Source organism: Triticum aestivum, chromosome 4B (genome assembly GCF_018294505.1).
Source record: "Triticum aestivum cultivar Chinese Spring chromosome 4B, IWGSC CS RefSeq v2.1, whole genome shotgun sequence".
NCBI classification, from domain to species: Eukaryota; Viridiplantae; Streptophyta; class Magnoliopsida; order Poales; family Poaceae; genus Triticum; species Triticum aestivum.
This window is the reverse complement of record NC_057804.1, coordinates 568,861,063-568,873,259: the sequence shown is the minus strand read 5'-3', so window position 1 is coordinate 568,873,259 and position 12,197 is coordinate 568,861,063. Positions and strand designations below refer to the sequence as shown.

General features: G+C 50.4%; 2 protein-coding genes across 6 annotated transcripts; one reads left to right on the top strand and one right to left on the bottom strand.

Annotated features, from left to right (window-relative positions):
• Positions 1–585: 585 nt before the first annotated feature.
• On the top strand, positions 586–2,362 carry LOC123093308 (50S ribosomal protein L18). Of its 2 annotated transcripts, none has more exons than XM_044515233.1 (5): positions 586–866; positions 1,216–1,433; positions 1,544–1,650; positions 1,744–1,896; positions 2,011–2,362. In XM_044515233.1, the coding sequence occupies exons 2-5, from the start codon at positions 1,316–1,318 to the stop codon at positions 2,164–2,166; spliced, it is 534 nt and encodes a 177-aa protein (XP_044371168.1). In that variant the 5' UTR covers positions 586–866; positions 1,216–1,315; the 3' UTR covers positions 2,167–2,362. The 2 variants fall into 2 exon arrangements, with proteins under 2 accessions (XP_044371168.1, XP_044371169.1); XM_044515234.1 differs by having other exon boundaries at positions 593–866; positions 1,140–1,433.
• A 27-nt stretch (positions 2,363–2,389) lies between these two features.
• Positions 2,390–5,833, bottom strand: LOC123093307 (pentatricopeptide repeat-containing protein At5g61800). 4 transcript variants are annotated; one of them, XM_044515230.1, is made up of 3 exons: positions 3,608–5,833; positions 2,974–3,097; positions 2,390–2,898 (listed from the first exon to the last, which is right to left on the bottom strand). In XM_044515230.1, exon 1 carries the CDS (start codon positions 5,801–5,803, stop codon positions 4,205–4,207), a length of 1,599 nt encoding a protein of 532 aa, XP_044371165.1. In that variant the 5' UTR covers positions 5,804–5,833; the 3' UTR covers positions 2,390–2,898; positions 2,974–3,097; positions 3,608–4,204. The 4 variants fall into 4 exon arrangements, with proteins under 4 accessions (XP_044371165.1, XP_044371166.1, XP_044371164.1 ...); XM_044515231.1 differs by having other exon boundaries at positions 2,969–3,084; XM_044515229.1 differs by having other exon boundaries at positions 2,974–3,084.
• Between the last annotated feature and the right edge of the window lie 6,364 nt (positions 5,834–12,197).

Genomic DNA, 12,197 nt, shown 5'->3' with positions numbered 1-12,197 from the left:
CATGGCTGGTACCGTGGCGCGAGGTCACGTCAGATGACCCATTGGTCGGCCCTTTCTGCATCTTTTTACCTCCTTTTCTTCACTCTCGTGGGGAAAAGAAAAGGAGAAAGTGACGACAGGAGCACCGGGCTGCAGTGCAAGCATCTGCGGGGAGAGGTCAATCCGATCCGACGCAGGTGGGTCGAAAGTGATGCTGGGGACGTAAGGAAAAGAACAGGTGTCGATCACTCATAGTCATAGCGGTCTGAATGAAAAGTTTTTTTTTTCTCTTGATGAATGAAAGATTATATTTATTAAATGGAAAAAGTGGAAGCGCAGATAAATCCAAGGGTTACGAGATAAGACCGGAGGAAACCGGCTAGATTTTTTTGCTCCTCCGAAAGCAAAAGGTTTTGGCGGTTTCCGCTGGTGGGTGGCGTGATTAGCGGCCAGACTCTCTCTTTTCGTTTTTTGGATGGAGGGCTGCGGCCTCTCTCGTGCGCTCTGTAGGCTTGATGGGCCTTTTCTTCCAAGTCCTGGAGCCCAAGTGGTCTCAGGCTCTTAGCCCAGTTGGGCCTTGTAAACGTTGCACGTTGCTCTGTTTTTCGCGTACCTTGGAGGAGTTCTCTCTCAAAGAAAAAACCCGTACCCTGGAGGAGTCCGGATTTTGGATGAGGCGCGCAGCGTGCGGTGGCCGACGGCGAGACGGCGCAAGCAGCGACACGCCCTCCTGACGGTGGCCTCGCGGCGGCGGATTCGTCGACAGCATAGCGGGACAGGAGCTCGCGGCGAGGCGGCGACTTCGGACCTCGCGGCGGCCGGCAGGCTGCGGCATCCGCCACCCGGCGCTGCAGCAGGACGGGAGCTCTGACGCAGCGACCAACAAAGTGAGTTCGATATGAATCCTTAGACTCCAACTAGGCATGTCTCTGTCTGATGGTTATTCGAGAAAAAAAAATCTGTCTGATGAGAAACAAACGCTCACTCTAGAGTCTAGAATCGTGACCAATCGAAACCCCCAACTCTGAGTTCAACGCATAGTCCAGTCAGTGTGCCTGAATTTTGTGTCTGTTCATTGGTCAAATGCCATGTGTTTGCACTGGGCTTGTTTTTCTACTACTCCTTGACAGGAACTAGCTAACTCTGTCGGTGTTCATCAGAGGAAAATTCACAGGGTGCCGGTGCCACCACTAGGTGTTTTGCACTGAATTGTTCTTCTACTCTGAAAATCCACAGGGTGTGAATCCTGTGGCCACCGGCTAGCGGGACTGGGCCGTGGCACCTCGCGCGCGACCTGTTCGACAAATTGCCGTGGCCGAGCTGGTCTCCTCCTGCTATGGCGATGGCATTGCTAGGCGCCACCCTCTGCCGGCCACTATTGCCGTGTCCCTCCACCTCCGGCTCCCTGGTGTTCAGGCCTAATTGCTTTGAGTTCCCTCGTCCGTGCCACACAGGTGAGCGACACCCGCGGAACGCCTTCCGGCTTCTCTTCGTGCCTTATGCACCGGCTCATGCCTAGCTGCCAGTGTCATGTGCTCCTTCCTCTCTGTCTTTCTGCGCGCAGGCGTGGTGGCACACCGGCGCGGAGCGTACCTGAGGATGGAGGCTACGGCGAGGCACGGCGCACGGAAGGAGAACGCCAAGGTCAGGAACCGCCGGCTGCAGAAAAAGGTACGGTGCTGGTCACCTCAGGATTGGGTTGTGGGTTCCAAGTTCCAGCCACACACCACCAGCAAATCTGAAGGGAATTCTCTTTGGCTGCAGTACAATGGCACGGCGGCCAAGCCCAGGCTGTCGGTCTTCTGCTCCAACAGGCAGCTCTATGCCATGCTCGTCGACGACCATGGCAAGAAGATCCTTTTCTATGCCAGCACCCTGCAGGAGGAAATCTGTGGCGATCCGCGATGCAGCACCGTGGTAATCCAGACCACCCCTCTTCGTCCTCGGTCCAACTCGCATTGCATTTGCATCTGAAGCAAATACCTGCACGGTGCGTCACCTGAACTTGAGCTGTTTGTTGTTGGCGAGCAGGAGGCCGCTCGGAGGGTCGGGGAAGAGCTGGTGAAGGCGTGCATGGAGCTGGACATCTCCGAGGTCTCGTGCTACGACCGCAACGGGTTCGCTCGAGGGGAGAAGATGATGGCGTTCGAGGACCCGGTCGCGCAGCACGGGTTCCTGCCCAGATAGCTAACTTATGAGATCCTTGGGAGGCTTGCACCAGCTGCTCAACGTAGCAGACTATTTGGTGAAGAGCAGGAGTGTAGCCTGTAGGAAGTTGTTTACTCTGTGAATTGCTTCACGTATGATTCACATAGCTCATAGTACTTGATATTTCACATCATATGTTATTATGGCAGAAATCACTGGCAACGATAAAATGTTCTCCACTGTCATGTGAAATAAAGAACTCTTCAAAAAAAACTTGAGAACACATGCCTATATCAATATATCACACTATAATTAGAGGTTAAACAACAAACTGTACATTCTTTTTTTTTTGAGGGAACTACGGCGGGCAAAGCCAGCCTGAACTCATTTTATTAATTTTGGTTTAACAGAGAGTATTTACAAGAATGTCAGAGCGATAGAGGAAGAAGAAAAAACTATGCTATATCTAGCTGGGACAGCATGATACCCCAGTCAATCAGGATTTGTTTCTGGTCCTCGTTTGCACATCTACTGGACCAAGGCAGAGGTTCAAAATTTCAGTGGCCTGCATTCTTCAGTTTAGTTCATCTGCTGGACCAGATAGCATACTTTGCTGAAGCTGCTCCTTCTGTTCCCATCTTGTAAATGAGTCATACACTCCTGATGCACGAGCCAATTAAAGTTCGTTCAAGGGGCAGTACAACTTAGTCACCGGCCAATTCTTTGCACCAATTTATTCAGTTCAACATGCTGGATCCTGAACAAGCGCACCTGTCATGAATGACAATATTAAGTGTCAACATCACATATGCAACGTATTAAGCAGCGAACGATGAATAACCTTACAGTCAAGGCTCTTGCAACTCAGAAAAATAGTGTTTTTCATCATCGGGTTCGTCCCAGCTGTGCCACCTAGCAGGCTGTATGTGGTGATCCGTCAATCTTTCTCTTCTCTTCCTCCAAAACAATTCTCCGTAAGGTAAGCTAACCACAGTTAATTTTCTGAACCTCAGTATGAAAAATCTACTCAAGCTATATAATACAACAGGAGTAAACATCCATCAAACATGCAAATGTTAAGCTAAGCACCCAGAGTGAAAAGAAATTTCCTTATGATGAGCTTGTATAATAAAGATGTGAACAAGGAATTGCCAATCATACATAGAGAATGAGTAAATTTAATCAACATGGAATCTGTGAGGGATACCGAGAACATGTTAAAATGAAAATCTTAAGGCATTTTAGTGGACTTTAATTGTCAGTTTATTGGGTTCTAAAAGGAATATCAATTTATGGTTCATTAACCACCAAATTAATTCCAAGAATACCTGTCACTTGCTAATAGTTCAACGGAAAATGATTGTAGTGTACCACACTGCTCTTCTAAAAAAAGTTAAACATTATTGCTAACAATCCCTCTAAAACCAGCAAGGCAAGAGTTCAAATTTAAGGACTTCTGGAAATACTATTCACTACTTACTTGAAGTTCGTTGAAGTAACTATCGCTAGAGCCCACAAGGTATAATCACTTGAAGTTCATTAGATGATTCCATCACCTTCTGGCAGCCACATTTATTAGTGAGCCGCACAAGGTGAGATGATACTGGTCTTCGAAATACACACTTGTTTCTAGCCCATGCCAGACAGCCAGAGGCAATCCTAATGACTGTGTGCACCTGGTAGTCAAGACTAAGATGTTGAAGGGGTTGGTTTTAAAGAAGTTCAGGCCTTCAAGGTCCAGTAACGCAAATGTCACTTCTTTGTGTGTAAGCATCAAGTATGGACTGGTACATAAATACTGAAACTGGCTTTGGTGTTGCCATTGTCTATGTACCATCACCTGACTCAACTCAACTAGTCTATCAGCACAGGCATTTTGATTACCGAGCGATAATTGCCAGCAGCCTTGCACCATCGATATCAACCATCACACCTTGGTAAGAAGACTGAGACAAATGTGACCAATCAATAGGCTTGTCTGGTGTGAAGAGAAGATAGATTGGTATGCACCATCTGGCTAGCATAAAATGCTTGTGATTGTAAATTGTGATCTTAAGGATAACCAGATAATGGTAAACTAAAGCTGAGGCAGAAAGGCAGTGCTCCGGCCTGTAGTCTTCTGGACCCCCCTCTCATTCATGGCACGTCTAATCTCTGTGGCCTCTGCTATCCGACCAGCAGAAGTGTACATATCACTGAGCAAAATGTAGTACCCACCCTCCTCTGGTTTTAGGTTCCTTAGTTCCTGCACAGCCCGCTCTGCCATGTCAATATCCCCATGAGTCCGACAAGCACCAAGTAGCGCACCCCAGATCACAGCATTGCTTGGAATTGGCATTTGCTCAATCATTTGGTATGCCTCCTCGAGTTTCCCTGCCCGGCCAAGCATGTCCACCACACACCCGTAGTGCTCGACTGTTAGTTCCACTTTGCCATAGCCGCCTTGTTGCATCGCATTGAACATGGCTCGCCCCTCCTCAACACAGCCATTGTATGCGTACGCCATAAGCACTGCGAGAAACGTGACCCCATCCGGCTTCACAGTGTTTCCTTCTGCCAGCATCTGATAGAACACAGCAATCGTGTTATCCAGATCGCCATGTGATGCATATGCCGAGATCAGCGTATTCCAAGATGCCAAGCTCCTCACCGTCATCCCATCAAACAAAGCTCGAGCTTCAGGGAGGGAACCACACTTAGCATACATGTCCATGAGTGCATTGCGAAGTGACATCATCCATCCAAAACCAAGGGAATCAATGTGCCTCCGCACACGCTCCCCAGTTGCAAGATCCCCGAGTGTGGTGCACGCCGACACAATACTCACCATGGTCACCTCGTCTGGCTGCATTGGCATGGCATCAAACAATGCCAAGGCCTCCTGCGGCCGGCAAGCCTTGGCATATGCTGAAATCATCGCAGTCCAAGAAACGACATCCCGGTGAGGCATCTTGTCGAACACGAGGCGGGCAGCGTCCAGATCATTGGCTTTGAGATGCGCAGTGAGCAGCCCCGAGAAGGAGATCACGTCCCGAGCCGGAATTTCTTCAAACACCCTGCACGCATCGTCGACGGCCGCCCGGCACGCGTAGGCGTGAAGCAGCGCATTGTGCACGTGCGTGTGCGCGGCGAGCTCGCCGAGGCAGCCGTGCCTGATCGCCTGGGCGTGGAGGTCGGAAGGTAAGCGCCGGCCCGAGGGGCAGCGGGAGCAGGACTTGAGGACGAAGGTGAAGGTGAAGGCGTCGGGCGCGGCGCCCGCGCGGCGCATCGCGGCGAAGAGCCCGATGGCGTCGGCGGGCGAGGAGGAGGCGGCGAGGCCGCGCATGAGGGTGTTATAGAAGAAGGCGGGGTGGGTGGAGGCCGAGGTAATGAACGGGAGGTGGGTGGAGAGGATCACGGCTGCTTGGCGGAGGTCGCCGGCGGGGGAGACGGCGGCGAACCGGAGGAGCTTGGCGAGCGCCGCGACGGCGTCCGCGGTGGGGAGGAGGTGGCGGCGGCGCAGGAGGGCGCCGTGGATGAGGCGGAGGTCGCGCTTCGTGGAGCACCGGGCGGAGAGCGCCACTAGGTCCCCCGGCGACGGCGAGGTGGACGTTGGTGGCATCGCGGCGGGCCTCGTCTGGCTGCGCGTCATCCGTTCGTCCGCCGGGGTTGTGTTCAACTCTTCTGTTCGCTCCATGTAGAAGAGTATGACTGTACTACATGTGAAATTCCCCCGCCCTCTGCTAGCAAAGTTGAGTGAAGAAGTGAAGTGTGCTGTTAACCAAAAAAAAAAGAACACTCATGTCTGTTAACCAAACATAGCAGTACAGACACCCTTAAAAATAAGGGCGATGCTAGGCGCCGGTGCACCGGCCGAATGTTTCGGCCGGTCCAGCCCTAGCCGTTCGATGCGAGCTGCGCGCGGTTGGATCTGGAGCAAAAAAAAAAACTCGTCCCCAGCTTCTTCTTCCTCGGCTCGATCCCCTCGCTCGGGCTGCGCCGCGCCGCGCCTCCTATCCCTCGCCGCCCATCCACACCCTCGCCGCCCGTCCCCGTCGTCGCTTCCAACCCTCGCCGCCCGTCCCCGTCGCCGCTTCCAACCCTCACCAGCCGTCCTCATCGTCGCCGCGACACATGAAACAACTACATATGCGGTTGCAGCTTGCAGCGGCGACGCTTGTAGCTCTCCCCGATTGTAGCTCCGCCGCCGCCCCTCGTCGTTGATGCTCATCGCTGCACGAAATTGCGTCGACGACGGCCGTCAGCCATCCACTGTGTGATTGCGGCTCGTTGGCGACACGCGCAGGTTGAAGCATTTCGCACATACGAATGAAGCTTTCTCTATAACGGATGCAACTTTTCTGGTTATGCAGTGTATGGTTGTAGCTTTCTTTTTCAATGATTGTAGCTTTTTTTCATCTACGGTCGAAGCTTTTCTATCAAACGGTTGCAGCTTTTTTCTTTATGGCAGCCTTGGTTAATGCTTTCTATATTGTTTCGGGTTGAAGCTTTTTCATCAAGGGTTGTAGCATTTTATGTCGACGGTTGTAGCACTCCGCCATGGCAATGACTGCTTGCAGCTTTTGATGTATCTGGTTGAAGCTTTTTTCATCTTGGTTTGAAGCATTTTATTAAACGGTTGTAGCATGAGGGCGTGCGGCAGGTTCTGCAATGCCTCCGCCATGTCTGCAGCGCGAGCTCCGCCCTCCTTGCAGCTCGCCGTCACCATGCTCGCCATCCATGATGGCAGCTCTCCTGGGCACCGGTTGCAGCAGGCCACGACGCGGTTACAGCTTCCGCCGGGGCCGGCGAGCGAGGACGGCGAACGGCGACAGGGACGGCCGGCGCGGGTGGCCACCGGCGATGAGGACGGCCGGCGGGGGCGGCGAACGGCGACGACCAACTGAGATAGGGACCGGCGAGATGAAATAGAAAGAGAGAGGAAGCAGCGCAGCCGCGTGGGGCGTTAATGGCGAGCGATTTGTGGGCCGATGGAAGGGGATCGCACAGGTCGCGCGGGACCGGCCGAGTGGTTCGGCCGGTGCCCCGGCCCCAAACGTTTCCCTAAAAATAAAGAAAATTACACCAAACTTCCATGGGACCGACCTTCTTCATCCTCCAACATCGGGGACGGATTGTCGTTGTTGAGCAAACTGAATTTTGGAATGATTGCTGGTGTGGAGCTCAGCCCCTATGACAAATCTTCCCTGAGCTCTATGCAATATGGAATGAAACAGAGAAAACTGTTATGCTCCATTTGGATGTTGATATTGAGGGCCATGGTTTTGAATTGGCCCCAATATCAAATCTGATTGACTTTGATATTGACATTGAACCTGAATTCTATTGTTTGGATGTGCACGAAATTGACACTTCAAATTCGCATAAGGGGTTCAATTCTGAAGCTTGTTTGGATGGTCATTCTCTACATTGGAATTGTTTATTTGTAACAGGATGAACATCGTATAGAAATTAGAAGGAATTAATTTTCTAGGGTTTCCTGAGATGGGGGCCTAGGGGATAGTGCCCATGGAGAAGCAGCAGCAGGCCAGCAGCCATGGGGGGCGGGAAGAGATGCAGCCATCGCCATGGAAGGCAAGGCGGCAGCCGCCGTAGTGCTTGTGCATCGGAGGCGGGGTGGGGGGAGCGAGTTGTGAGCCTGCGCCGAAGGTGCCTGTGCGGGTATGAGAAACGCGGAGAGGCACACCTGTGGTGGAGAAAGAGGAAAGGAGAGTCACCTCCGCTGCTGGGGAGCTCGATGTGCGCCGCGCCGCCGCCCTTCATCTCCTCCTTCCCCGCGCTGCTTCTGCGTTCTCTAGGAGCGTGAGCGAACGAACCGGTAAGTGGGGCGCTCGATCCCCGAATTCAGAGCGAAGTCAAGGTAGGAGCCTCTGCTTTCGGGATAGTAGAAACGGGGAAGGAAAGTAGGCCGACCAATATCTTGGGCCAATACCGAGCGTCAATTCCATGGTCATCCAACAGAGATATTCGGGTTGTCTAATGCCAATGCCAAAATCTGGGCCGCAATATCAACATCCAAAAGGAGTGTTAGTCAAATGGCTGATGTTGGATATGCTCTGACCTTTAGAATATGGCTAAATGATGTCTACTATGCAACCTTCTCCTTGTAGACGTTGTTGGGCCTCCAAGTGCAAAGGTTTGTAGGACAGTAGCAAATTTCCCTCAAGTGGATGACCTAAGGTTTATCAATCTGTGGGAGGCATAGGATGAAGATGGTCTCTCTCAAACAACCCTGCAACCAAATAACAAAGAGTCTCTTATATCCCCAACACACCCAATACAATGGTAAATTGTATAGGTGCACTAGTTCGGCGAAGAGATGGTGATACAAGTGCAATATGGATGGTAGATATAGGTTTTTGTAATCTGAAATTATAAAAACAGCAAGGTAACTAATGATAAAAGTGAGCGAAAATGGTATTGCAATGCTTCGAAACAAGGCCTAGGGTTCATACTTTCACTAGTGCAAGTTCTCTCAACAATAATAACATAATTAGATCATATAACTATCCCTCAACATGCAACAAAGAGTCACTCCAAAGTCACTAATAGCGGAGAACAAACGAAAAGATTATTGTAGGGTACGAAACCACCTCAAAGTATCCTTTCTGATCGATCTATTCAAGAGTCTGTAGTAAAATAACACGAAGCTAGGCCTTGTTGATGCGGTCTCTGATGCTGGGTATTCTGTGTTGCCTCATGAGAGAGTTATCTTGCCTCCGCCGCCGGCGACTGAGCTCCGATGGACGGTGGCGGAACCACCCATCATTTTCGTAACAGTCAACGTCCATGCCAATTCTTCGGCCGGGATTTCAGTGGCCTCCCCAACCAGTTTGGATGTGAATCTGCATGTGCATGGGGGGGAGCTGACTGGTCCAGTCACGCCTCCAGCCCAGGTTATTCCCCCGGCCCAGGCTGTTTCCCCGGCCCGGAATGTTGTTTTAGCCCAAGCTAGCTCCATATCTCAAGCTGCTTCTCCATCTGATTTTGGAAATGAGGAGTTTATTCTTTCCAACACATCGGACTCACCTGGAGATTCTGATAAGTTTAATGATCTTGTTGATGACATGGTTTTTAAAGTTTGGAAATGCCAAAATTGTTTGTCCATGGGACATTTAACCAGCGCGTGCACCAGCCAGGTTAGGTGCCGTAGATGTTTTCGGTTGGGACACCATGCAAAGGGCTATTCGGATTCTAGCCCTTCTCCCTCTTACAAGTGGGTCCCTCGGTGCAAATCTTCTGAGTCCAACCGGTCAACAGGATTTTTTGAGCGGGACTCCTCGATTTCCACCATAGCTAGTCCTGCTGGGTCTATGCCCAGTCCCGTCGAGCCTGCCACCCCACCTATTCCACCATTGCCCGCAGAGCCACCGCCCATAACACCTCCCCCGCCTCCCTCCCCGATTCTATCGCCTACCACCTCACCGCCGTCGGTCTTACCCGCCTACCACAGCACCACCAACCAGTACTGCTCTCCGTCCCCGGCTCCGGCTATGGCCAACTTCGCGCTTGACCCCATGGATTTTCTTCCGCATGGTTTTGACATCATCGACGGCGGAGAGCTACGTCTGCCCCGCACTTTCTTCGCGCCGGCGGTGGCACCGGATAGGCAGCATGAGGATTATGCCATCGCCATTGTCAATCCAGCTCCTCTGCCTGAAGAAGTTGTCATCTTTCGGAATATGGTCAGTGATTTTGTTGTCAATAACCTGGGAAGAGCTATTCTGGATGCTCAACCGTGGATTCAAGGGGTTGGCTTGTTTCATTTCCGTAGTGCTTTGGCTCACCAAGCTTTAGTAGATCATCCTCCTTTCGATTTGGGTAACGATTGATTTGTTTGGTTTATTCCGCATGATGAGGGTATCAACTACAGAGCAACACAGGGTTTTCACCGTGGATGGATTATGTTGCCGGGTGTTCCTCTAGATTATAGGAGCTCTTAGTATCTTGCCGATGTTATCAGCACTTTTGGCCACTTCCACCATTGACATCAGGATGATCCGATGCTGGTCCGATCTCTTGCCTATGTTTCTTTCCCTGCACCGACTCTAGTTCCAAGATCAGTGGAATACAGAGAATATGCTGATTTTGGAGGGGCTAGGATTTCTTGGATTGCGCCTGTCTATATTCTCTCAGCGGATTTTGCTGATATCCTGCCAGCTGATGAAGACCCAATGCCCTTCAATGGCAATCCGCACCCACTCCCTGGCAATATGCAGTTCAATAGCCACAATTGGGTCATGCCTGAATTTCCAGAGTTAGGTTGGAACGATGTGCCACCCCCTGTCAATGAGCAGCAGCGGAATGTTCCACCACATGTCCATGATGTTGTGCAGCAAGCCAATGTTGAGGAAGTTCAGTCTCAGGAATCTATTGTTCTGCAGCTATCTGAAGATTCAGTTAACAATGGGAATATCGCTGCGGATGTGGCTGTCTTCCAACACCCAATGGGACCACAACAGCCTCCACTTATGATTGGGCAAGTGCTCACTGTTTTGGGCCAATCTTGCCCCCTGTGATGCAATGGCAGCGCAATTTTGAGAAGGTGATGCTGTTTATCTGGTCCTCTGACATTCCAAAGTTTGTCTTCAAGTCTGATATTAGTGCTTTACTGAACAAACAATCCTGGGAGTCTCTCTGTAGTGATCCAGCCCCCAATTTTTTGCTGCTATCTGCACCTGTTCCTCCATCCAGCCAGAGGAGGAAGGTGTCTCCTGTTAAAAGGCCTGTAGCTCGGGCTCTTTGTTTTGATGATATTGATGAGCCAGTTGCTGAAGCTTTTGAGTTTTCTGTTGTTCCTGAAGTCTCTCTGAAGCGTGGAAGAAAGCCCAAGGCCTCTAGAGTTATTGTTGATTCTGAGGTTTGGCGCAGTGCTTGTCTCAGTGCCCTACGTGATGGATATCGCAAGGTTACTGCTGGTACTCCACCTAAGAAGCCACACACTCTGAAGAAGCATAAAACCATGACGTCCCAGCCTAAAGATAGCTCTGCGGTGCCTCCTCTAACTGCTATAGCCGATCTTCAGCGAATCGGTGCTCGTCTTCGCATTGCGCCTGAGAAGATCTCTGTGGATAAACTTGCTGCTAATCCTGCCAAGTCCAACACCAGCACGAGTTCTGATGATTAGTTACATCATCCAGGGTTTAGGTCCATGGCGTACCATAATCGCCATTTATCTGTCTTTATCTGTTTGGAACTATGTCGTGCTTGTCCGTTTAGTGGGTTAGTGTAGGTCATTGCGTGGCCTACTTTTAATGCGTTTTGTTTTGGTTTGTAATGAATCAGACAATGTTTAGGGATTGGAAGGTTCTATGTTGGAACGTTCGGTGTCTTAATTCTGAAGCGCGTCGGCTTGCGGTTAGGCAAAAGATTGATGAAAGCGGGTGCTCTGTCGTTTGCCTCTAGGAAACCAAATGCATGCATATTGATCAACATTTCATTCGAAAATTCTGTCTGAGGTGTTTTGATAATTTTGTTTACGTGCCTTCGGCTGGGGCGTCTGCTGGAATGGTGGTTATCTGGAACTCGTCCTTTTTCATAGGAAACTTAATTGAGGCTAAACCCTATGGAATTATTGTGAAGTTTCAGTCTAAACACACACTAAATCTTGGTCTCTTGTCTCAATTTATGACCGTGTCAAGGTTCTGCACATGATGATTTTGTGGAATGGTTATATAATCTTGATATTCAGTTCGATGAGAATTGGCTGCTTTTGGGTGATTTCAACTTTATGCGCTCGCTTGAGAACCGTAATCTTCCGGGTGGTGACGTCAATGATAATTTTTTGTTCAATGAAATAATTGGTCATTTGGGTCTTGTCGAACTGCCAATAAGGGTCGTCAATATACTTGGTCCGATATGCAAACTTCACCGCTTCTCGAGCAGATTGGTTGGTTTTTCACATCTGTGGCTTGGACACACGATCATCCCAACACAATGGTTTTTCCTCTAGCGCGCAGTGCCTCTGATCATGTCCCGTGTGTGGTCTCAATTGCCACTTGTATTCACAAGGAAAAAGTTTTTCGTTTTGAAAATTATTGGATTGATTTGCCTGGCTTTACTGATTGTGT

Bases quoted from the DNA above. Each gene is read 5' to 3' on its own strand.
- LOC123093308 (XM_044515233.1), top strand. From the start codon at position 1,316: ATGGCGATGGCATTGCTAGGCGCCACCCTCTGCCGGCCACTATTGCCG. The intron at 1,434-1,543 runs GTGAGCGACACC...TTCTGCGCGCAG, and splicing joins CCCTCGTCCGTGCCACACAG to GCGTGGTGGCACACCGGCGC. The intron at 1,897-2,010 runs GTAATCCAGACC...GTTGGCGAGCAG, and splicing joins ATCCGCGATGCAGCACCGTG to GAGGCCGCTCGGAGGGTCGG.
- LOC123093307 (XM_044515230.1), bottom strand. From the start codon at position 5,803: ATGGAGCGAACAGAAGAGTTGAACACAACCCCGGCGGACGAACGGATG.